Raw genomic sequence first — 25,748 nt, 5'->3', positions numbered from 1 at the left:
CCTCTTCCTCAGCTATCTAGAAAAGGCAACTGGAGCCCAGAACACTAGGCGAGATGACAGCTTTCAAGGTGCCGAGATAAAGAGTTCCCAGAAAGGAGATGCGTTTTGGAGACTGTGAGTTGTCTCCGTAGTGGAGAGAAGGACAAGCTCCCGGCAGCTTTCACCCTCTCCTTTGTTCTGGGACCTGCGGCTGCCTAAGGAATTCTCTGGCGAAAGACTGCTTCCTGGGTGTCAGGGGTCGGACACGGGGCGGGTCAGGGCGGGGTCAGGGGCTGTCTTGGGACGGGGTTAGGGACTGGGTTCAACGCCAGTCTGGGGCTGGGGTCAGGGCGAGGTCAGGACCTGTTTCCCAGGAGCCAGGGCTGGGAGTCACCGCCTGTTTCGGGGGTCAGGGTCGGCTCCAGCTCCCCTTCCTTCTGCCCTTGCGTCAGGCGATGGGTGTGGGGTCAACGCGGACCGGAGCCCAGCCGGGGCCCCTGCTCTGGTCTCTGCTGCCGCTGCTGCTCCTGAGCCCAGAGGCCGCCCCTGCCCCACCGTCCCGCGCCCCCAGCCCCTCGCACGCTCCGGGGGAGACCAGGGAGAGCTCGGGGGCGGCCGAAGAGAGCTTGGGGGCGCAGCAGGGCCGGGAGCCCACAGTCAGAGCCCAAGGTCCGTTTGAAGCAGAGGGCGTGGGGCCGAGCCGGCCTCGGAGGCAGGGGGCAGGGGGGAGGGGGCATTTGAGGGGGCCACTGGGCCACGGGGGCAGGGGTCGAGGGCTCGGCAAGACCGGGTGGGGTGAGGAGTGTCCGGGAGAGGCGGGCGTCACGGAGAGATGGGGGAACCGCGGGCCGGAGGCGGTGGGGAGGAGGGCGGGGCTCTGGGCCTGGTGCCAGGGCCCGAAGTCAACCGAATCCGTTGTCTGGCTCCCCTCCCCTCCCAACCAGGTGGCTCCAGAAACGACATCAAGCAAGGTGGGTCAGGCTGCCCGTCTCGGTCCCAGGACTGAGTGTGGGGCCCACAGAACTGGACGGGGCACCAGGACCTGGTGCGGGGGCTGGGTGGAGGGAGACAGCACCAGGACTGCTGCTGGGCACTGGGAGTAGGGTGGACCCTGGGGTCTCATGTCCCCTTCTTGAGGCCTGGAAGCGTAGGCCAGGGATCAGGACTCTGGGTCTCAGGGGTCTAGGCCCACAGCTCCCCTCCCAGGTGTGAGTCTCAGAACCAAGGTTGTCCACATCAGCCACATCCCCTCACCTTCTAAAAATAGAAGATCAGGAATCAGAGAGGGGGAGCAAGTTTCCCCAAGTCACACAGCACAACAGACTCCTGCCTGAAAATCTCTCTCCCTGGGATACTGGAGTGAGATGCAGGGGGCACAGCCACTTGGACACCCCTGAGACCTTCAGTTCTTTGATCTGTAAAGTAGGCATACAGGTGTTCTGATGGAGGAAAATAAAGTCCCAGGGCTGGATTCCAGTCCACCAGTCCTTGGCAGGTCCGGATGAGCTGCTGTGGCCACCCTGGGTCAGCCTTGCCCTGCCTGCCAGACCCCTGGGCCCTCATTCCCACAGAGCCTGCTCAGTTGTACTCTGTCATCTGGTCCTGGTAGTGGCCATAGAAGGCAGACGCTGGGGAAGCCCTCAGTCATTTTGGCCAGGTCACCTATTCTTTGGCCTTGGTTTTCCCATCTGTGAAGAGAGCAGAGGCCTCACTGGGGTGGCATTCATGGGCACCACTAGTGTCTCTAACAGGTGGACCGGGGTGTCTCCACAGTGTGTGGGAAGCCTAAGGTGGTGGGGAAGATCTACGGTGGCCGGGACGCAGCAGCTGGTCAGTGGCCATGGCAGGCCAGCCTGCTGTATCGGAGCTCGCACCTCTGTGGAGCTGTCCTCATCGACTCCCGCTGGCTGGTGTCGACAGCCCACTGCTTTCTCAAGTGAGTCCTCCTTCCCTGGGCCCCAGCAGAGGGGCTGATGGGGAGGAAGATGCAAGGGACAAGGGTTAGCGGGCTGGGGGGTTTATGCCTTTCTCCTCTGGGCTTTGCTCTGGGCAAGTCTGCTGCCACCAAACTGACGCAGTGCCTGCCTTTGACCTGCAGTCCTCTCCACCACGACTGTCCTCCTCACTCTCCACCCACTGTCCCTCCATCTGCCCAGATCCTCCTCATCCTTCATCCTCAACTCTGGCAGGGAGTTCCCTGGCCCCTATGTCTGTCTGTTCAACCGAGACATGCCTGAGAGCATTGGCAGTGTCTGTGCTGGCCGCCTGCAGGTTTCTCTTCAGTGTCCACCATGCTCTTGTGAGTCAGACTCCAGGCAGGGACTGGGGACTCTGCGTGTAGCCAGCAGCCAGGCAATGCTTTTTTTTCTGTAAAACTGTATGCCTGGAAGGAGCTGTGCCAGAGTGCATGCATGGGTGGAAAGAATGGGGCCCCCTGACCCTGGAGAATGACGTGGACAGTCAGGGGTGCAACTCCTCTGACCCTCCTGAACCTGACTCTGTGCCCAGCTTCTCAACAGTCATGGAGGGACCCAGAGGGAGAGGTATGGAGTCAGCTTGGGCACTTAGTGGCTTTGAGGTTCCAACTGGGCGCTGTGAGCATCTCCTGTGTGTCACACCACCCAAGACCCTCTATGGCACAGGGTGTGGCAAGACCCCAAGTGAAGGGGTCTCTATGGGAAGGCGAGGCACAAACTCCAACAAGCAGGATGCAGGAGAGAAAGCCCACAATGGGTGAGAAGAGCTGACGTGAGGCCGGGGCATCCAGAGAGACGCTGCAGTCTTGAGGGAGGACGAGGAGCTGCAGGCACTTGCCAGAAGGGGAGGCTTTGGCATGGGGAGTGTGGCGAGGGCTTTCCTGGTGGCTGACCCATGTGAACAAAGTCACAAAGGTCAGAAGTTTCATCACTTGTGTTCAGGAACAAGGAGAGCACCAGTTTCATGCACTCATCTGGACATTGAACAAATCCTTTGTGAGTGCTCACAACAGTGGGGAACACACCCTTGGGGAGGGCAGGAAAGGTGGTCAGGCCAGGAAGCGGGTCATAGGTAGCCTTCGGAAGGGTCAGGCTGGAGCCAGAATTAAGCCAGAGCTCCTCTTGTGTAAAATAAAAGGGCTCGATGTGATGACTCTGCCAAGGACTTTTCTGGCACTAGGATTCTCTGCTCCTCTGATTTAAGGGTGTACTGGGGAGGCCACATGTCCTGAGGTTGTGAGTAGAATATCCATTAGCCTCAAAGAAAGAAAAGCTCCTGACTCAGAAAGGGGGATACAAAGCTACCTGGAATCATGTTCGGGGAGAAGGACCCAGGGGTGTGTGGGCAGTTACACGTGGATGTAAGAAGAGAGTGCTGCCCCACACTCCCAGAGGATGGTAAAAATGGGCCCTTCCTCCTCCAGCAAATCCCAGGCCCCGGAGAACTATCAGGTTCTGTTGGGAAACACCCAACTGTATCATCAAACCCAGCACACCCAGAAGATGTCTGTGCACCAGATCATCACCCATCCAGACTTTGAGAAGCTCCACCCCTTTGGGAGTGACATTGCCATGTTGCAGCTGCACCTGCCTGTGAACTTCACTTCCTACGTTGTCCCCGCCTGCCTCCCATCCCAGGACATGCAGCTGCCCAGTAACGTGTCCTGTTGGATAACTGGCTGGGGAATGCTCACCGAAGACCGTGAGGGGGTGTGGGAGAGGCGGGAGGAGGAGGGGTGGGAGGGAGAGGGAGGTGAAGGGGAAGAAGGAAGGATGGCTTAGCCAGGCAAAGAGGAAGCCACTGGACTTGGCCCTCTGTGCCTCATTTCCATGACCGGTAAGGTGAGGACCACCACACTGGGGCCCTTCTAGTTCTGAAAGTGTGATCCCGTAGCTTTGAGTCCCAGGCTCTGAAAGTCTGGGAATCTTAAACTTTTGAGAATCCAGAATCTGGGTTCTTTGAGTCTTCGTGGTTCTTCATTTTAAGGTTTTATTTATTTATTTATTTATTTATTGAGATGGAGTCTCGCTCTGTCACCTAGGCTGGAGTACAGTGGCATGATCTCGGCTCACTGCAACCTCCTCCTCCCCGGTTCAAGCGATTCTCCTGCCTCAGCCTCTCGAGTAGCTGGCATTACAGGCGTACACCACCAAGCCTGGCTAATGTTGTCTTTTTAGTAGAGACGGGGTTTCTCCATGTTGGTCAGGCTGGTCTTGAACTCCTGATCTCAGGTGATCTGCCCGCCTTGGCCTCCCAAAGTGCTGGGATTACAGGCGTGAGCCACTCTTGTAAGGTTTTAAACAGTCATGGGTCTGAGATGACTCGACTGAACTCCAAAGACATGCTTGGGGGCTGGCCCATTCTAGGTCACCACCACACACTTGGATTGTCCCTTGCTTGGGAAGGTGCTTGGGAAGAGTGGAGAGAAAACACGTGGTGCCTCTGCACTCGGAGGCTGCGTGATCCCGTTAGAATGACTGCGACGTAGAACTGTTGACCACCTCTGAACGTCACTTTGCTCTTATCCTAACCTGGGCCACTCATCTACTTCACAGTCTGTGACGTGACTGCATAACGGAGGAGAGAGTCGTGTGTGTTTTCACTGTTAGATGGGTAGAAAAGAAATGTAGGCAAAGACTTATACACAAGAGTGTTTATTGAAGAAAGGAGTGTTTATCGTTTAGGGAAATGCTTATGGTATGATGTTAAGGGGAAAAAGGAAGAACATATGTTTAATTATGTGTGGGGTCAGTATTTCTCAACAGAGGTGCTGTATGTATTTTTGATAGAATATGTCTTCACTGAGTGGGGCTCTGCCAGCATCCATGACCTTTGACTACTAGATGGAGGGGGCTTTCCCTGATCATCTGCTGGCTGGCTCCCAGCATTCACACACACAACTGGTTATGACTTGAGGGTAGAAGCAATATATACTTGTTTTAATATCCCAACTGGCGCTCCTGGGCTGGTACCATTGTGCTGCATGACATTGATAGACCAGCATTTCTTGCCTCTAACTTCAGAACTGGTCACCCAGCTTCCATTCTTCTGTGCCCCCACTTTAGGCTCCACGTGGATGTCAGTGTTACTTTAAATATTAGTCATGTCACTTCCCTGTTCAATACTCTACAGTAACTTCTCATTTGTGCCTAGAATGAAATCCAGACACCCGGCCAGGCCTGGTGGCTCACGCCTGCAATCCCAGCACCCTTCACATCCTCCACCTCCCACCGCACCCTTCACATCCCCCACCTCCCACTGCACCCTTCACATCCTCCATCTCCCACTGCACCCTTCACATCCCCCACCTCCACTGCACCCTTTACATCCCCCACCTCCCACGGCACCCTTCACATCCCCCATCTCTCACTGCACCCTTCACATCCTCCATCTCCCACTGCACCCTTCACATCCCCCACCTCCACTGAGCCCTTCACATCCCCCACTTCCCACTGGGCCCTTCATATCCCCCATCTCCCACTGCACCCTTCACATCCCCCACCTCCCACTGCACCCTTCACATCCCCCACCTCCCACTGCACCCTTCATATCCCCCATCTCAACTGCACCCTTCACATACCCCATCTCCTGCTGCAGTCAATGACATGTCTCACCTTCCAATGCACCCTTTCCATTCTTCATTTTTCACTGCAGCCATTACATACCACATCTTTTACTGCAGCCTTCACATACCCCACCCCATCCTCTTGGGCCTCCTGGGTACTCCTTGAATATCTCAAGGCTGTTTCTATCTCGGGCCTTTAGCTGCTGTTTTTTTTGTTTTGTTTTGTTTTGTTTTGTTTTTCTTAGCTTGCTTGTCGTTCTAATCTTTGCATGAATCACTTCTTTGCATTTACTATTCAGCTTTTTTTTCTCGGTTTTACTTAATCATATGAGCTAAAATAGGCAACCCCCTCTATCACATCTTCCTGTTTTATTTTCTTCATATCACTTAATCTAAAATATTTTTAAACTTCTTTATTATTTCATATAATCTGTCACTTTCTACTAAAAATTATCTATATCATTAGCATGTAAAAGACAGCACCAGGATAGCTGAATAGATGAGTGAATAGATCAGTGATTGGGTTAGTAAAAGGGTGGATGGATGGATGGAGGGATGGATAAATGGATGGATAATAGATGGATAGAAGGATGGGTTACTGCATGGATGGAGGGATAAGTGGATGGATGGGTGGATGGATGGATGATATTTGAGTTGGTAGATAGATGTTTGGATAGATGTGTAGATAGAAGGATTGGTGAGGGGGGAAGGATGAAGTGGATGGATGTGTCAATAGGTGGAGAGCAGGATAGGTGGATGAGTGATGGAAGGCTCAATGGAGAGATGGATGAAAGGATGGATGGATGGGCAAATGTGTGAAAAGTGAGTGGATGAATGGGCATGTGTGGGAAGATAGGTAGATGGAGGAATGGGTGAATGAGTGGATGGGATGATGGGTGGAGAAGAAAGGTTAGTGATGGATGGAGGGAGAATGGATAGGACAGTTCATGAAAGGATAAGTTGGTCAGTGAATAGTTGCTAAGTCCCAATAAATGAGTCATGTGTTGGTGGGATTTGCCTCTTGTAGAATAAGAGGTGTGATCTATTGCTATGAGAGAGGTAGAAGGAATAGGATGACTATGTGCAAAGGTTTGAGAAAAAGAAGAGAAGCTTATCAAGGATGGGTAGCAGAGTGAAGCAGCGTTTAAAGCTCAGCAGTTCTGAGAAAACCTACGTTTGGGGGATTGTGGTTAGCAGTCAGGCAGAGTAGGGGCTCTGAGTAGCCTGAGCTTTCTTAGTTAACCTACAGGGCATGTCACTGACCTCCCCCTTATCTCTGCAGTGCAACTGTCACCACCCTTCTCTCTCCAGGAGGGCAAGGTGGGCCTCATTGAGAACACACTCTGTAATACCTTATATGGGCAAAGAACTGGCCAAGGCGAGACCTACGCTGTGCATGAGGAGATGCTGTGTGTGGGGGACTTCTCGACAGGAAAGTCCATCTGCAAAGTGAGTAAGGTCATTTCCACTCTTCCTTTGCATATTCTCTTGGCCTCAGTTTCCCTCGGGACGGGTCTCTGTGTTGCCTCCGCTCTCTTTGTGGAGTCCCGTGGACTTCCTGTTTCCTCTCCTCTGCGTGTCCTCCTGGGCTCCATCCCTCAGAAGTCTCCCCTAGACTAGCCCCTTCCCCAGCCCATCGCAGCAGGGACATCTGCTGGAAGGATCCTCAAACAGCATTTTAAAATATATTTTAAACTTTTCATTAAAGCATAATATATACACACGAGAGTACATAATTAATAAGTATATAGTTTGATGAACTTTCCTACACTGACACATGTGACCAGCACCTTAGAAGCACCCATGTGCCTCCTTATCACTAACACCCAAGGGTAACCAACATCTTCACTTTTAACACCTTGTATTCTGAACTTCCTGTAAGTGGAATTTACAGTCAGCAGTCTTTCGTGTCCTAACAGTGTATTTCTGAGATTCGTCCATACTATACACGTTGTTACGGTCTGTTCCTTCTCATTGCTCTATAGCGTGCTGTTGTGTGAACTGAATTCTACACTGGATAAGTATGTGAGTAGTTTCCAAGTTGGAGGTATTATGAGTAGCTGTGCTATGTACATGTTTGTATTTGTCTTTGGGGCACAGAGCAATATATTTTATTACATAGAAGCCCATGAGTAGAGTTGCTAGATAAAAAGGTGTGTCTGTGTGTTCAGCTGTGGCAGAGGATGGCAAACAGCCTTCCCTCTAGCAGAGGATGAGAGCTTCTTTTTTCACCAACATTTATTCTTTTTCATCTTTTCTGATTTTGGCCATTTTGGTGAGTGTGTAGTGGTTTTTGGCTTAAAATTTTTTGTATGTTTATTATTATTAGATATCTTCTATGAAGTTTCCCTTCAAGTCCTTTTTCTCCTCTCATTTTTCTGTTGGGTTGTCTGTCTTTTTCTTCTAGGAGCTCTTTATATATTCTGTACATAAGTTCATTGAATTGAGGCCCAGGGAGGAAAAGTGGTTAGTCTAAGTGAGGCAGCACAACCTGGGCCCAGGTGTTGTGACTCCAAGGCCAACCCTGCCTCCACAACCTCTCCCACAGGTTGTAGCCTCCTGAGCTGGCATCTGTGGGCTGAGCTTTTGCATAGACACCACTGTGGGGCAGACAGGAAAGCGCTGGGACCCTGGAATGAGAGACATTGCTTCACCACATGTGCCTGCCCTGTGACCTGGGATATTCTCTTCACCTCCTGAGCCTGGGTCCTCATCAGCTGTGTCAGGATTCCAAGGCCTCCTCCATGAGGTGGTTGGAAGGATAGCATCCACTTGGAACCTCAGAGTGTGACCTTATTTGGAAATAGGATCTTTATGGATGTAATTAGTTAAGAATCTCAAGATGAACCCATCCTGGATTTAGGGTGGGCCCTAAATTCAATGACTGGTGTCCTTAAAAGAGGGGAAGAGGCCATAGAGATACACATGGAGAAGATGGCCATGTGCGGACAGACATGGAGAGGGCAGGGATGCCACCACGAGCCAAGGAATGCCTGTGCTGCCAGAAGTCAGAATAGCCAAAGGAGGTTCCTCCCCTAGAGCCTTTGGAGGTAGTGTGTCCCTGGAAGCACAGGCATTCTGGAAGCTGATTTCAGATTTGTGGCCTCCAGAACTGTGAGAGAATACATTTCTGTTGCTTCTAAGCCACCAAGGTGGTGGCAGTGTGTTATGGCAAGCCCTTGGAAATGGTCTAAGGCCACAATGCTAGCAAAACTATAGATTGAAAACTAGCACCAGGTCTCTCCTGCCCCCTAGTCTGAGCCCTGAATCCCCCGGCCCATGGGAAGGGTTCATTGGCAGCACTGTTTTCAATATCGCCAGGCAGGCTAGCTGAGTAGTGGGAGGGAGCTCGGCCCATATGCCTGCCCAGCGGGAGCCAGCTCCAGGCTTCTTGGTTTCCTGTCCACATCCACATACTTTATTGTTCCTCCTTTCTGGCTGTGGCCTGGCCCCTTCTCCTCACAGAGTCATCTGTACCCCAGGGGGAGAAGGGAGCCTGCCCAATGCCCAGCCCTGGTGGAGCTCAGCCAACAAGTCCTTAGTCCAGCTCCCTTCCAGCCTTGTTCTCCAGCAGCCTCTCTTACGAAGGCCGTGTCCCTGGAGCCTCAGGGCCAGCACACTTTACCTGCCTGCTGGACATCCCACAGTGCCCTCTAGTTCCTTGCCCAGGCTGAGAACACCGCTGAGGTGGACATCTCCTGAGCCTTTCAGCCACCACGGCCTGTCTGTGAGATTCCATCAGGATTCATCTCCTGCTGAGTCGTCTGCTGTGGTCCCCGCCTCCATCCCGTGGCTCTCTTCTCTTCCCTGCATGCGGCACGCAAAAACAGCTTTGAGGAGAGACAGAGCTGCAGGGTGACTCAGTGCTCAGACTGCGGGCAGGACAGAGCTGGTTGCAGTCTTCACTCTGTCACTTGCATGTGCTGTGACCTTAGCCAAGTTTTCTCACCTGTGCAGTGGGCTTGCTAACAGCCTCCACTTCATAAGGTTCCTGTAGAAAATGTAGCACCATGCCTGGCATTAAGCAAGTGCTTAATAAGTGTTGGCTTCCATGTTCTTGGCCTTGCCTGTTTTCCTCTATCTAAGTTGCACTCATTCTTCTGGGCCTATCTTAGACCTACCCTTTCACTCAATGTGGAATTCACCACCAGGCCCACCAAGTTACACGTGGCTTCCTCTGTCTCCACAGTAGTCATTAATGTTGGAACTTCCTCTGCCTACTCAGAGCTCCCAGGGGTCAGGGCCAGGAGACCGTTGGAGCCCTTCCCATCTCTCCCAGACTGGCCCAGAATCAAGCGTGATGTTGGCAAGCAGGTGGTTCACCTGCATGGATCGCTGAGGCCTGGAGTAGCCAGGGACCATTGTCTGGAGGACCAGGCCTCCTCTTGCCCTCAAACAAGCTGGGTGGGTACTCCGAGGAGGGAAGCACTGAGGGCGGATCTGAGACAGCGAAGGCACTTTCCACTCCCAAGAAGACCCTGGGCATGAATTTGCCAGGGCTGCAGGAGCAAATCCCCACCAACTGGGCAGCTGAGACCACAGATGTCTATTGTCTTGCAGTTCTAGAGGTCAAAAGTCTAAAATCAAGGTGTCAGCAGGGTTGGGTTTTCTTCTGGAGAATCTAGAGGAGATTCAATTTCCTTTTCCAACTTCTAGAGGCCGCCCGCACTCCTGGGCTCGTGGTCTCTTTCTCCATCTTCAAAGCTGTCAGTGTGACCTCTGTGTCTGTTGTCATATCTCCTCCTCTGACTCTGACCCTCCTGCCTCCTGCCTTCCCTTATAAAGAACTTTGTGATGATGTTGGGCCTTTTGAGACACTCCAGAATAATCTCCCATCTCAAGAGTCTTCACTCCAGCTGCAAAATCCCCTATGCCATGTAAGATAACACAGTCACAGGTTCCAGGGATGAGAATGTGGATGTCTTTGGGAGCATTCTTTTTTTTTTTTTTTTTTTTTTTTTGAGACGGAGTCTCGCTGTGTCACCCCGGCTGGAGTGCAGTGGCCGGATCTCAGCTCACTGCAAGCTCCGCCTCCCGGGTTCCCGCCATTCTCCTGCCTCAGCCTCCCGAGTAGCTGGGACTACAGGCGCCCGCCACCTCGCCCGGCTAGTTTTTTGTATTTTTTAGTAGAGACGGGGTTTCACCGTATTAGCCAGGATGGTCTCGATCTCCTGACCTCGTGATCCACCCGTCTCGGCCTCCCAAAGTGCTGGGATTACAGGCTTGAGCCACCGCGCCCGGCCGGGAGCATTCTTTAGTGACGGCACCATGTCACCCCCTCTCTCTCCCCTGGCCTCCACTCCCCCAGCCCAGGCCCCTCCCTGTCAGTGTGCTGTCTTGCTTCTCATCAAACGGAGAAGATGAAGCAATGAGAAGCTCGCTCCTCTTGGCCCCACATCTGCCCACCCCGATCTGCCCAGTCTCTCCCCCTTGCCCTGATGGCTCACCCTGGGCCAGCCCATCGTTGAGCACTGGGTCGCTAGGGCCTTTCCCCTGCTCCTGTGTCCCCTGCTGTCCCTCTCATGCCTCCCACGTCAAGCCATGGCAAAAATCTCCCCCAGCTACTGCCCATTTCTCCACCTTTCTTCCCTGACGACTTCTCCCAGGGCTGACTGCACTGAATCACCCAATCCAGGCTTGTCCCTCTCATGCCACCAGAGCCACTTTGTCCGCAGCCTCTGCCTTGCCAGAGTCACTGCTCCCTTGACGCATCAGCGTGTGTTGCGCTCAGCTCCTGCTGCCAGGCGCCAGCCACTCCACTCCCACTTTTTGCTACCAGCTGCCTCTGGGGAGATAGCAGACTGGAGGCCCCCCTGAATCACCCTGAGCACAAAGAAAGAGGAGTTAGCTTCGGGGGCGGGGGCTGAGTGTGTCTGAGACACCAGGTGGCACGGTCGGACGCTCTGTGCCTCTGCTGTCTGAGTCAGGGTCCCACTGCAGACCCACCAGATAGAAATCTCCAGGCATCAAGCTCCTGAGCTTACCCTCGGAGTGGATAATTATGGATCTGAATCTATCACACGTGGACCCACCCTCTGCCCTCTACCCCTGGGACAACGCAGTGCTTGAAGCCTAGAGGGGACAGCTGCATGTACAGGGCCTGAGGTGGGCTGGGCCTCCCAGCCTCTCAGTGCTGGAGACCCCGGAGCCGAGTTCTCAGCCTTCTTCCTTTTGTCTCCACACCTTTTCCCTGGTTGTGAGAAAAGGCCAGAGTCCACAAGTCCTTTGGCTCCTCCTTCAAAATGCCATCCCAAATCTGACCATTTCTTCCCTCCTGTAGTTGCCTCCCTGGTCCCTCCTCTCTACCTGGTGCTCAGCAACTATTCTTTCTCTACATGGCACCAGACTGATGGTTTAAACAGCTGCTGTGTCCCCCACCCTCCAACATACAGTTCTCCAAGCTGCCCCTCTGTGGCTCTGGGACCTCCTTCTGCCCGCTCGCTCCCTACCGCAAGGCTTGCCCCGTCCTCTCCTGGTTTGTACCAACTGGGCCCTCTCTTCTGGACCTCACAGAGTGGGTTCTGTTTCCTACTTTCAGTGTAAGCTCAGGAAAGCTTTTTGTGATCCATGGATATGAAATGTCCTCCCACTTCCATAGGGTCGGTTGGCTTATTTATCTAAGCACCATGGGGAGGGGGTTTGTCTTCTCCCCGTGTTTCCCAAGAGCAGTGCCTGCACTGGATGCCCCAGATGCACACTGGACTAATGGGTGGAAGAGCCGGCTGTGGGCCCTGCCTCCCACCACCCTGAAGATGAGACCCTTTCCCCTTCCCCTTCCCCTTTTTTCTTTTTCTTTTCTTCTTTCTTCTTCTTTCTTCTTTCTTTCTCTCTCTTTCTTTCTTTCTCTCTCTTTCTTTCTTTCTCTCTCTTTCTTTCTCTCTCTTTCTTTCTTTCTCTTTCTTTCTCTCTCTTTCTTTCTTTTTCTCTCTTTCTTTCTCTTTTTCTTTCCTTCCTTCCTTCCTTTCTTTCCTTCCTTCCTTCCTTCCCTTCCTTCTTTCCTTCCTTCTTTCTTTCTTTCTTTCTTTCTTTCTTTCTTTCTTTCTTTCTTTCTTTCTTTCTTTCTTTCTTTCTTTCTTTCTTTCTTTCTTCTCTCTCTCTCTCTTTCTCTCTCTCTCTCCCTCCCTCCCTCCCTCTCTCCCTCCCTCCTTCTTTCCTTTCTTTCTTTCTCTTTCTTTCTTTCAGAGTCTCGCTCTGTTGCCACGCTGGAGTGTAGTGGCATGTTCTTGGCTCACTGGAACCTCTGCCTCCTGGGTTCAAGCAATTCTCCTGCCTCAGCCTCCCGAGTAGCTGGGAGTACAGGCACACGCCACCACGCCCAGCTAATTTTTGTATTTTTAGTAGAGACAAGGTTTCACCATGTTGGCCAGGATGGTCTCGATCTCTTGACCTCGTGATCCGCCTGTCTCGGCCTCCCAACGTGCTGGGATTACAGGCGTGAACTACCATGCCTGGATGAGACCCTTTCTTTGGGTCTCACTTTTTGGCCCATGATATAGGGGGCTTTCAACTGCATGATCTCACCCTGACAGCATTTCAGGACTCCAGTAACTCCCAGCAACTTTCTGGAGACCGCTGCCTGCTTCCCTAGTGATGTGGACTGTCTCCACGGGGCCTGGGCATGGGCACTTTCTAAAGATACTTTACCAAAAAGTTGAGAGAAAACCAAAGGCCCAAATGAACAAAAAAAAGGAAGGGGCCCCCGGAGGGGATGCTCTGCTGCAGCTTAGGGTTCACAAGAGCTGTGCTCTGCGCAGAGCTTTCAGCTGGCTGCACTTTGCCAGCAGACTCGGCTCCTCTCAGGCCCTGTACATCCAGCTGTCCCCTCTAGGCCTCAAGCAGTGTGTTGTTCCGGGTGTAGAGGGCAGAGGGTGGGTTCACGTGCTAATAGATTCAGATCCATGATTGTCCTGAGGGTCGGCTCAGGAGCTTGATGCCTGGAGATTTCTATCTGGTGGGTCTGCAGCGGGACCCTGACTCAGAGAGCGGAGGCAGAGCATCCGACTGTGCCACCCGGTGTCTCAGACACACTCAGCCCCCAAAGCTGACTCTTCTTTCTTTGTCCGCAGGGTGATTCCGGGGGGCCTCTAGTCTGCTACCTCCCCAGTGCCTGGGTCCTGGTTGGGCTGGCCAGCTGGGGCCTGGACTGCTGGCATCCTGCCTACCCCAGCATCTTCACCAGGGTCACCTACTTCACCAACTGGATCAACAAAGTCATGAGGCTCACCCCTCTTCCTGACCCCGCGTTGGCTCCTCACACCCGCTCTCCACCCAAGCCTCTGAGGGCTGCTGGCCTGCCTGGGCCCTGCGCAGCCCTTGTGCTGCCACACACCTGGCTCCTGCTGCCACTTACTCTCAGGGCCCCATGGCAGACCCTGTGATGACCACAGAGCCCCTTGACCCCTTCTCTCTGCTCAGGCCTGGGTGTCCATGCTGGACCCTCCCTCTCCCCAGCCCACTGTCCCTCTAAATGGTTCCTAATCCTGGCTTTTCTGTCTGTCAACTGCCATTCCCCAAATCAAGCTTGGCAACACAAAACCAAACCCAATAAAAGTCATCTGCTCCTCCTCCACCCCGCACCGCCATCCCAGGCCCCTCCTGCTCCTTAGTGCTTGCCTTTTCCATAGGATTCATTGTCTGACTCCCAGGGCAGAAACCTGCGACCTCACAGAGAGAATCTCAACTGTGGGCTCCTAGGAGGAAAGCAGGGGTGGGGGTCACTAGGGATGCTGAGGGAGCTGAGGCCACCAGCTGGGAGGGAAGGGGTCAGTCTGCATTCACACTGCTCCTGCCCCAGGAAGCACCCAGGCCTTCAGAGGAGCTGAAACCACACCTGGTGTCCACAGTGCCAGGGAGCAAGGGCTTCTCTGAAGCAGAGGAACAGTGCTCCTCGGGCATGGAGGGGGAGGTTCGACTCCCAGTGGAGACAGGGAAGGGAAGTGGCTGGTGCACCAAGTAATGGAGCAGGACTGAGGAGCAGGATCCCAGCCAGGAGAAGAGGGTTCCAGCCTGCAGCTAGAGTGCTTTCAAAACATGAGGGTCTGGGAACGACTGACAGAAGCCGATGGAAAAGGGTCCCGATGCCAGGCCAAAAGCCAAGGTCTAGGTCAGCCGTGCTCAGAGCTCTGCTCCTAGGAACAATTCCTGCTCCTCCTCACCTGTCCCATAGGCCCTGCTTTCCCCACATCTGCAGGCACGTGACCCACTGCCCATCTCCCCAGCCCCCAGTCCCGCATCAACCTGCTCCTTCCTGTCCAAGGCCCTTGGCGAACCCTGCCCCAGAAAGTCTGCACTCCTCCAGGTGGTAGAGCCTGGTATTACCTTATTTACTTAGCTGACCCAGGGTTTAGCGCCCCAGCAATAAGCCTCAAAATAGTGTCCTAGGCCGTCCTTCCTGCAAGCCTGCTGGACACAGCCCTGTGCAGCCAGCAGGACTCCTAGAAGTCTCAGCACAGCCTACCCCCAGCCTTCAGAGGCCACAAGAAAACGGGAGAGCTCCCATTTAGCACATGTCCATGTGGACAAGGCACCATCCAAAAGGTCCAGTGCACATTGTCCCCAGTCTTGGTATTGGCCACATTTCCTGTACCCTCACAGGCAAGGGGCACAGATGGACTCACACACACGTCAACACCAGGACCTCACGGCTTAAACCCTCTATTACTCATGCAGGAACTCTCATCCCAAAATAATATTGTAAGGCCTGAAGAAAGTGTCTGCAAAGTATCCACTCCTGTAGGGGCATTTCCAGCAGTCCTGCCTCTGATCAGAGTTCCACCACTGAGGTACTGCTATGCCTAGTAATATGTCCGCTAATAGTGTCCAGCCTTGGAGCTCAGCGGTCTCTGGAAGTGGAAGAGAAAGTGCTGCCTCCCCTGGTGGTAAGCTCAGTTATGGGGTCTCACAGCAGGGCTGCTCAGGACTCTGAGAGGTCAGTGAGTTACCAAGACAGCATGTGCTCCACGCATGTTCTCCACGAGGCTGGGGGAGCTTGGGCAGTTCTGTTTAGAGTATTAGCCACTCCACTGGCCCCAGAGCCACTATTCTCCTCCTTTGTGGCAGCTGCAGGCTGGCTGTGTCCTGAGGGCCTGCCTGTTACACACCTCATTCCAGGGGTTAGGTGATTTCCTGTCCTCCCGGATGCTTTCAGGCCTCTAAACCGAAGGAGGGGGATACATAACCTAGTCCACACGACAGATCAACCAAGTCTCCGTTCCCACACAGTTTCCCTATTACTTGAAACCAACGTAAGTGCTCAGTATCCTTATCCTGGTTTAGTTTCTTTGTAAAGATAAACTGCAGCCTGTAGGGGTTGAGTAGCTTTTTTTGTTTTTGAGATGGAGTCTCGCTCTGTTGCCGAGGTTGGAGTTCAGTGGCGCCATCTCCGCTCACTGCAAGCTCCGCCTCCCGGGTTCACGCCATTCTCCTGCCTCAGCCTCCCAAGTAGCTGGGACTACAGGCACCTGCCACCACGCCCGGCTAATTTTTTGTATTTTTAGAAAAGACGGGGTTTCACCATGTTAGCCAGGATAGTCTCGATCTCCTGACCTCATGATCTGCGCACCTCTACCTCCCAAAGTGCTGGGAATACAGGCGTGAGCCACCGCGCCTGGCCAGGGTTGAGTGGCTTTTTAAAGATATCATGAGTAGTATGTAGTGAAACAGAAATTGAAACTCAGATCTCTCTTGAGAGAGCTCAAACACTGTTCTTTCCAGTCCCACAGACTGCACCCAAGACGCCTGTTATCCAAGCCTCAGACATCTGAGGGAGGCTTACTCTGACCTGTCCACAAAGTGAGCCTCAGATATCCACTCCCGAAGAGAGAGACTGGAGTGGGGCATGGAGGGGCCCTAGAGGCATGATCAGGGCCACCCTCTTTTCCCAGATGGTGCCCTGGCATGGGCTGCTACTTTTGTTGCCAAAGTCATCCCCAGACAAGCTATGGGAGGGAAATGAAATGAACCAAGATCAATGAACGACTTGAGTATAAGAAGCTTGGAAGTCATCACTCCCACTCTCAAACCAAGAAAAAAAAAAGCTGAATAAACTGAAAATCAACAACTCTTCTTAGATCCGTCAGAGAATTGAGGTCACAGGGCAAACTACGATTCTCAAAACTGGAGACAGGCAGATACAGAGAATCCCAGTTAATCTGAAGGGAAGCTGAGATGTAAAAGCTGGCCATTGGAGCCAATCCTGGGGTAGGAAAACCTAAAAACTGTAATTGTCAAAGTGCTGAAGGTTCAACGTGGATGAGCTTGACAGTTAAAAACTCCACATCCAGTCTTAGGAGAGCCTCAACTTTCAGGAGTTTTACCTTCAGTAGCCTTACCGGATTCTCAGGGTGTAGATCAGAGAAAAATCCCCTCCTGATTTTGACAGGACGATGGGAAAAGTAACCATTTTGAAATAAGAGCAGAACATTAGTTCTACTTTCCTAAAGCCTATCCTTAAGAGAAACTATTTTTAGCAGAGCCTAATGTATTGGGGTTTTATCCAAACCTAACTGACTTCAGGAAAGAGACGTGTTAAACTCCAGTTCCCTGTGCCTTCCTGTCCCACCAGGGACACGGGCTACTGAGAAGCACGTGTGCAGGTCACAGCCTGGGAGCATAGGCTCACTGTGCACTGTGCCTGTGACCTAATCACAGGACTATGGAACATTTCTTCTCCCATATAAGCACCTCACCACCACGTCAGTAGGACTTTTGTATAATAAGGGAATTATAATGGAAGGAATTGACTGTCTCAGCACTTATTTAATAAGGAGTCTCTAGGGAAACTCAAAGACAACAGGGGAGATACTAACAAGGATACAAGAGTAAATTTTGCCTCTGACACCTACAGCAACACCAAACAGTAAAGACAGTCTAACTACCAGCTAGATAAACACAGAGCCTTACACAAACGACCTCTTTACCTCTGTTCCTTTTGCCCAGTGTATCATGTCTCGCTTTCAACCCAAAAAAGGGAACTAAAAGGTACTAAAATGTACTAAAGTGTACATTTAAATCTATGATTCATTTGTTTAGTTATTTTATATAGGTTCTTCAAATATCATTGCAGTAAACTTTTTATTGATATTAGTTAACTTGTGTATTTGTTAGAAATACAATTCCTTTTTCCATTATAGTGCTTTTCTACTTTTGTGAAATATCAGTTTTTTGTTTTTGTGTGTGTCAGTTTCTGCACTCTTTTACCCTGTTCATTGAACGATATATCTGTTCTTCCACAGTACCACACTGTCTTGTACTATAGCTTTATGGCAAGTCTTAATATCCTCCAACTTTATTCTGTCTTCCCAAAATTGTTTTAGCTATTCTAATTTCTTTACCTTTCCATACACATTTTGGAATAAGCTTCTCTATATTGAAAAAAACAAATGTTGGGAGTTGATGTTTTACAATACTGAGTCTTCCGATCTATGAAAGTAGTATGTCTCTCCACTTATTTAGGTCTTGTTTGGTTCCTTTCATTATAATTAATCTTGCTTTTATCACACTAAAATTTACATCCAAAATATTTCAATTTGGGGGAACTGTTGTGTATGACATTGTTTTTAGTTTTTGTTTCAAGTTGTTCATTGTTAGTATTTGGAAATATGATTCATGTTTGTATATTGCTCTTGTATCCTTAGACTCTGATAAAGTAATATATCATCATTTATTAAGAGTTTTCTTGCAGATTCCTTGATATTTTCTATATAGGCAATCATGTCATCCATCAATATTAATGGTAATATTTCTTCTTTTCTAACCTGTATGTCTTCATTTCCATTTCTTGTCATACTGCACTGGTTAGGACCTACAGTCCTAAGTTGAAAAGAAGATGAGAAAGGACCTTCTGGCCTCATTTTGGAACTTAGGAGAAAAGCATTAATTCTTTCACCATTAAGCATGATGTTAGCTTTTGTTTTTTTGTAGGTGTTCTTTATTAGGTTGAGGTTGTGAGCTTCTATTCTTAGTCTGCTAAAAATTTTTAACATAAGTCATGTTGAATTTTGCCAAATGCTTTTTCCGCCTTAATTGATGTGACCATTTTTGTTTTCTCCTTTAAATTGTTAATATAGTGGATTACACTGATAATTTTTGAGTATTGAACCAGCCTTATGTTTCTGGAAAAAATTCTTCTTGGTTATAGTGTTTTATTATTTCCTTCCTTCTTCATGGTTCTGTTTTATTTCGCCCTTTCTAGAGAGGTTTCTTTATGTGAAAGTGTATATTATTGATTTTAGACCTTTGTTTTTTCAAATATAAGCATTCAATGCCATTTAATTTTCCACTAGCAATGCTTTATCAGGATCTTATCACATTTTATATATTTTATTTTTATATTAATTCAGTTCTATGCCTTTTTAAATTTTCCTCAGAACTTCCTCTTTAATCAATTTAAAAATGTTCATTTTTTGTTGTTGTTGTTGAGACAGAGTCTCGCTCTGTTGCCCAGGCTGGAGTGCAGTGGCGCGATCTTGGCTCACTGCAAGCTCCGCCTCCTAGGTTTAAGTGATTCTCCTACCTCAGCCTCCCAAGTAGCTGGGATTACAGGTGCGTGGCACCATGCCTGCCTAATTTTTGTATTTTTAGTCGAGACGTGGTTTCTCCATGTTGGCCAGGCTGTTCTCAAACTCCTGACTTGGTGATCCACCTGCCTTGGCCTCCCAAAGTGCTGGGATTACAGTCGTGAGCCACCGTGTCCAGCCTAAAAATGTACATTTTAATTTCCAAGTGTTTGCACGTGTTCTTCTTATCATTTTCATTTTATATACTTTAAAGTTTATGCTGTGAACATATTCAAGTAAAATTCAATTACGTTTTTATGTTTGTTTAGTTATTTTATATAGGTTCTTCAAATATCATTGCAGTAAACTTTTTCAAATATTTTATGTAGTGGTTCTCAGTGTCTTGCATCAATAAGGAATGCCCTGAAAATATGATCGCCCCGTACTCCCCCACCCTGCCCGCCCTGAGGTTACTGGAGATGTGTTTATCAGGAGAAGCTCATAGAGACAGGAATCATATGAAATTTCTTTCTGGTGTTTTGTTTTGTTTTGTTTTGTTTTGAGACAGAGTTTTGCTCTTGTCTCGCTTAGGCTCGGGTGCAATGACACGATCTCGGCTCACCACAACCTCCGCCTCCGAGGTTCAAGTGGTTCTCCTGCCTCAGCCTCCTGAGTAGCTAGCTGGGATTACAGGCATCCGCTACCATGCTTGGCTAATTTTGTATTTTTAGTAGAGACGGGATTTCACCATGTTGATCAGGCTGGTCTCGAACCCCCAACCTCAGTTGATCTGCCCACTTCGGCCTCTCAAAGTGCTGGGATTACAGGCGTGAGCCACTGCGCCCAGCTGAATCATGTGAACTTTCTAAGTCCCCAGGGCACATAGCCTTCTGGGCCAGCATATAGACATCTGGCAGGGATCCAGGGTGCAAGAGTTAGATGCAATCCTTGAGCTCTAGTACCTTTATACTGCATGATCACAGAAGATCAGACCATGTGTGGGCAGGGACTAGGACCAGCACTGTGATGGGCAGGGCCCAGGCCCAGCCCTTCTCCATCAAATGAGCACTCAAGGTGAGGAGAGCACCAGCCTTTCCTCTGCTGTGGTCAGGGCTGAAGTTTATGCTTCCGGTTGTAGGGGCTGAGTCACTCAGCAGCACTCACTCAGCTTTGGCCTGAAGCCTGATTTTGTAAATAAAATGTTAATGGAGGAGATCAGATGCCTACAGTGTCATATTGCTGGAGATGTGAATAACCGATGAAGATCAACATATTTTGGTTCATTTAGATGATTGACTGAACAGAGAGCTTCCATACCCTCTCAAGGCCTGCATTTTAATCTATTTAACGTTTTTTTTTATGCCAGGGTGTGACATTTTCTTTGTTATAGAGAAATTCTTTTTAAAAAAAGAATGCACAGGGAGTTAATATGAAATATTGTGTTCTCACCAAGTGAAGGCCAAAAGATTTCATTACAGGATGTACAAAGGAAGCCTCTGTGTAACTTACATAGGAACAAGTGGTGGAAGCATCCAGTTACTGCAAAGCATGGCGCCAACAGGAGGATCTCAGCAGAGTCTGCAATGGGCAGGGAGCTCCATTTTCTCACTGTGGAGGGGAGTGACTGTTCTGCCTTTGTTCCATTACATTAAAATTGTCATTTGAATTTTATGAGGTCCCTACATTTGTTGATCTGCAAGTTTCTTTCGGTTTCATTGTTGCCAGATATCTATATGCCTACATTCTTTATATCTAGTTTTCAGGTTACATATAATTAATACATATAATATTTAATAAAAAATTAAACTATATTATATATATTATAAAATATATAGACACATGAGCAGAGGCAGAGCAACAAGAATAAGGTTTTAATACACACAATCAGGAGAGAGAAGGGCCCATCAAAGTAAATGGGCAAGGGGAAGACGGGCACCTGTAAAGAGCAGCGGGCATCCTGCCAGTTCAAAGAAGAGAGACCTGGCTGGGGACTCGGGTCAGCCAGATTAACAGTCAAGCCGGGGAGGGCACAGCTGATGATGACAAGCTGGCTGCTGCTTCTGCCCACAGGGGAGTGTCTCAAATACACTGTGGTTCTGATTGGGCTCATCAGTCCCACACCCTCCAACACACACACACAGGCACACACACAGACACACACACACAGGCACACACACAGACACACACACACAGGCACACACACAGACACACACACACAGGCACACACACACAGGCACACACACACTTTGAGGTTTTGGGCCTCTGGCTTCTATAAGGAGAGAGCAGCTTAAATTTAACTTCAAGGGACTGAGCCCCTTCCTCCAGGAGGAATGTCCATTCATGGGGACCATATGTGGAGGGAGACTTGCTTCTTATTTGTTCCCCATCGTACCACCTGTGTGTACCAGTGGGCCTCAGGTGCTCTTTCTGAATGAGAACCCTAATTGTGTCCAGTCGCAGGAGTTGTGGTGCCGTCCCTACCATCTGTTCTGGGGGAGGATGTTGCAGAGGTGCGGCTCCCTAAACTGGAGGTGCCTGGAGGAGCCCTGATGGGAAGGCTCGGAAAAACAGGGGCACTGGGGACACAGGCTTTTCATTGCTGCCCATCAGGGGGCCCCGAGTGTGGGCCGAGGGGTGGGGCTGGAGAATATGAATGTAGCCAGGCAGACGGAGGCCGATGTCTTTCCAGGGTGCCTCTACTGTGCATTGAATTTGGGAAATTAAGAGACTGCTCATTCTGGAGCTTGGTGAAGATCTGAAAGCCACAGCGTTAGTAGCGGGAGTCATGTCCATAGCAAAGAGCTGAGGGCCTAAAGGGGGCTGCAAGGTCAGGTGGTCAGATGCCCTTGCTGTGATGGTGGAAATGGCTGCTGTGGAATTCAACAGCTGATGGGTGATAGCAGGGATCCCAGTGGAAGGGGCTGGAAGAGGAGTAGGGGAAGAAAGAGGAGGAGAGGAATGCACACATATGGGTGTAGGAGGCTACCTTCTGAAGGGAGGCTGGAAGGAGAAAGATGCGGGGCTAGGAGGTATTGGGCAGGGGTGAGAGGTCAGAGGCACTGAAACTGTAGCTGAATGAGAGCAGCCTCCTTTCTCATAAGGCCGAACCCCCAAAATGGGGGTAAGGTCAGCAGGAGGAGCCAGGGGGAGAGTTAGGAATTATGGCTATCAAATTTTACTCAATTCTTGGTGTGGGCAAAGGTGGAGGGACAGGCAGGGTGAGGGACCCAGCAGCCACGTGGGTCAAGTCAGAGGTAGGAGAAGGAGCCGGGATCTGTGAAGTGTAGGTGGCCAAGGGTAGGGAGTCTCAGCAGGTGTGGAGACAGCAGGGGCAGGCTGGGTGGCACTGCAGTTTCCCATGTCTTACTATTTTTTTTTTTTTTTTTTGAGACGGAATCTCGCTTTGTCGCCAAGCTGGAGTGCAGTGGTGCAATCTCGGCTCACTGCAACCTCCACCTCCCAGGTTCAAGCCATTCTTCTGCCTCAGCCTCCCAAGTAACTGGGACTACAGGCGCCCGCCGCCACGCCCGGCTAATTTTTGCATTTTCAGTGGAGAAGGTGTTTCACCGTGTTGTCCAGGACCGTCTCCATCTGTCTGTTTTCTTGTTGTCGTTTTTTATTATTTTTTATTTTTTAATTAAAAAGTAAACTTGAGCTGGGTGTGGTGGCTCAAGCCTGTAATCCCAGCACTTTGGGAGACCGAGGTGGGCAGATCACAAGGTCAGGAGTTTGAGACTAGCCTGACCAACATGGTGAAACTGCGTCTCTACTAAAAGTACAAAAAAAAAAAAAAATTAGCCTGGCATGGTGGTGTGTGCCCACAATCCCAGCTACTCAGGAGGCTAAGGCAAGAGAATTGCTTGAACACCGGTGGCGGAGCTTGCAGTGAGCTGTGATCACGCCACTGTACTCCAGCCCCGGCGACAGAGTGAGACTCCGTCTAAAAATAAATAAATAAATAAATAAATAAATAAATAAATAAATAAATAAATGTAAACTTTAATGTCGAAAATGCAAACTTGGGGAAGGCAGAAATATCACACACAAGGATGTCACTTCACACTTGGAGGGTTGCACAGCAGCAGGGGCAGAGAGGCTCCCCACTTCCCAGACGGTGGTGTGGGTGGGCAGAGGCGCTCCTCACCTCCCAGACGGGTTAGTGGCCAGGCAGAGGCGCTCCTCACCTCCCAGACGGGTTAGTGGCCAGGCAGAGCCGCTCCTCACCTCCCAGACGGGTTGGTGGCCAGGCAGAGGTGCTCCTCACCTCCCAGACTGTGAGGCGGCCAAGCAGAGATGCTCCTCACTTCCTATACAGTGGGGTTGGTGGGGGTGGCGCTGGGCAGAGGCGCTCCTCACCTCCCAGACGGGTTGGTGGCCAAGCAGAGCCGCTCCTCACTTCCCATACAGTGGGGTGGGGGGGGTGGCGCTGGGCAGAGGTGCTCCTCACCTCCCAGACGAGTTGATGGCCAGGCAGAGGTGCTCCTCACCTCCCAGATTGTGAGGTCGCCAAGCAGAGACCCTCCTCACTTCCCATACAGTGGGGTCAGGGGGTGAAGCTGGGCAGAGGCGCTCCTCACCTCCCAGACGGGTTGGTGGCCAAGCAGAGGTGCTCCTCACCTCCCAGACAGGTTGGTGGCCAAGCAGAGACCCTCCTGACTTCCCATACAGTGGGGTCGGGGGGTGACGCTGGGCAGAGGCGCTCCTCACCTCCCAGACAAGTTGGTGGCCAGGCAGAGGTGCTCCTCACCTCCCAGATTGTCAGACGGCCAAGCAGAGATGCTCCTCACTTCCCATACAGTGGGGTGGGGGGGTGGCGCTGGGCAGAGCCGCTCCTCACCTCCCAGACCCAGCAGTGGCCAGGCAGAGGCCCTCCTCACTTCCCAGACTGTGAGGCGGCCGGGCAGAGGCGCTCCTTACTTCCCAGATGGTACGGGGACCAGGCAGAGATGCTCCTCAGGTCTTGATCTCTTGACCTCGTGATCCACCTGCCTTAGCCTCCCAAAGTGCTGGACTACAGGCGTGAGCCACGGCGCCTGCGCTGCCGTATCTTCTTTCTCCTCCCAAGGGGCTGTTTTCGTCTCCTGGATTTTGATGTTCTACTTAACACCCTCATGTTCTTATCCATGTTGCCCAGCTGGAGGCGTCCTTCCCTTTGGGAAGCCTGACCCAGCTCTAACAGTGCCTCAGGAGACAGGCAGGGAAGCTTAGCGGGTGGGGGCAGCTCGTCTCTATCCCACCTCAGTTGCAGGGGAGGGGTTGGTGGCAGCGGCAGCGGTGACCTTGACAGCTTTCTTTTGCGGGACTCGTGGCCGGCAGCTCTGAGTGGAGAAGAGCTACTTGATCCTAGAGCTGGAGGATCTTTGCGCTGCATGTCCTTCCCCCGCATAAGCAACGCTGGAGAGCTGGGCAGGTGGTCTTTACCCAGCACCTTCAAGGCCGCCTTCTTTGGCCACAGGGAGCAGCCCGGAACTGGGGCAGGGAGCACTGCTGGAACTTGGGCAGGGAGCACTGTTGGAACTGGGGCAGGGAGCACTGTTGGAACTGGGGCAGGGAGCACTGTTGGAGCTGGGTCAGGCTTCCCAAAGGGAAGGATGCCTCCAGCAGGGCTGTGTGAGCTGGAAACTCCATGGTCCTTGGAGTAGAAACTCACTGCATGCACCTGGGCCTTGTCACTCTGGTTCTTTTTTGTCAAGCTCTTGAGATGGACATTTCCCTCCAAGGGCCTGGGACTGCACCAGGAGGAAGTGAGGTTTCCCTGAGTCTCCAGGGGCCTAGAGGTGGAAGCTGCTTCCCCATTGCTACAGGGGCCCCTTTTCTCATCCTCCTGCCCCTGGGTCTCTACCTGATCCACTTCCATTGGTTCTTCGGGCTCTTCTTCTGTCTTCGGGAGCCTGGCTGGGATCACCTGCTCATCTAATGAAGGCAGTCGGAGGTTAAACGTGCATCTGAGAGGAGGGATCCTCACGGTGCTGGGGTGTCCGAACATCATGGAGTTGCGAGCAGACAGCACGGGTTTCTTCCTTGAGGGGGGGCTCCATACCACAGGAGGCGGGACCCTCGGTGGGGTGCCCCTGTTCCGAGGGAGAAGACACAGCCTCGTAGGGGCGCCGTCCCACCTGGCTGGAAAAGAAGGCCCAGGATGTCGCTGAGGGTAGAAGAGGAATCGGGAACAGCCCAGGGTTCCAGGGGCAGGCATAGGTGCAGGAGCCGCAGGGTGAGCCCAGCCAGCTGGGAAGGCCTCACAGACAAGACGAGCACGATGCCAATGGTGTGGCCAGAACCTGCGCTGGAACCAGGAACAAAATACGTTTAGACGAGCACGTTGCCGACGGCCTCGCCGGGACCTGCGGCGGAACCAGGAACAAAATATGCTTAGCGAGTTGCCCATTTTGAGCAAGTTGTGCGCGGACGAAACTAGGGGTCAGAAGTGGAGAGGATACTCCTAAGTCACCCACTTCTCTGTGGCTGGGTGCGCACTGGGCACCTGGGAGCTTATGACATCACAATGGGACTGGTGACAGAGCCAGGGTGTGGAGGAGTGTGCAGGTGCCCAGTGAGGGCGCCTACAAGAGGAGTCAAAGGGCAAAGGATGAGGCCCCTCCACCGGTCCAGCTGGACTCTCTAGCCTCAGGGACGTCCTGCTCCTGGGGGCAGGTGTGTGGCCCTGGATGGGCCACCCTGTAGGGCTGTGGGCATTGTGGGGCTGATCCGCCAGAGTCCTTCCTGCCTGG

The 25,748-nt window shown here is 51.5% G+C and overlaps 2 protein-coding genes and 1 pseudogene across 2 annotated transcripts; 2 read left to right on the top strand and 1 right to left on the bottom strand.

The window, feature by feature from the left end:
• The first annotated feature begins 274 nt into the window (after positions 1-274).
• Positions 275-14,028, top strand: PRSS47 (putative serine protease 47). Its single transcript, XM_015436577.4, has 6 exons — positions 275-648; positions 924-950; positions 1,753-1,915; positions 3,380-3,657; positions 6,804-6,970; positions 13,588-14,028. The coding sequence occupies exons 1-6, from the start codon at positions 435-437 to the stop codon at positions 13,897-13,899; spliced, it is 1,161 nt and encodes a 386-aa protein (XP_015292063.3). The 5' UTR covers positions 275-434; the 3' UTR covers positions 13,900-14,028.
• Positions 14,029-23,028: 9,000 nt separating this feature from the next.
• Positions 23,029-23,981, top strand: LOC135967465 (uncharacterized; annotated as a pseudogene).
• A 47-nt stretch (positions 23,982-24,028) lies between these two features.
• Positions 24,029-25,405, bottom strand: LOC102122577 (putative UPF0607 protein ENSP00000383144). The gene has a single exon (XM_045374298.2). It carries the CDS (start codon positions 25,403-25,405, stop codon positions 24,029-24,031), a length of 1,377 nt encoding a protein of 458 aa, XP_045230233.2.
• Positions 25,406-25,748: the final 343 nt, after the last annotated feature.

This window comes from Macaca fascicularis, chromosome 15 (genome assembly GCF_037993035.2).
Source record: "Macaca fascicularis isolate 582-1 chromosome 15, T2T-MFA8v1.1".
Classification (NCBI taxonomy): Eukaryota; Metazoa; Chordata; class Mammalia; order Primates; family Cercopithecidae; genus Macaca; species Macaca fascicularis.
This window is presented reverse-complemented; position numbering and strand designations above follow the sequence as displayed.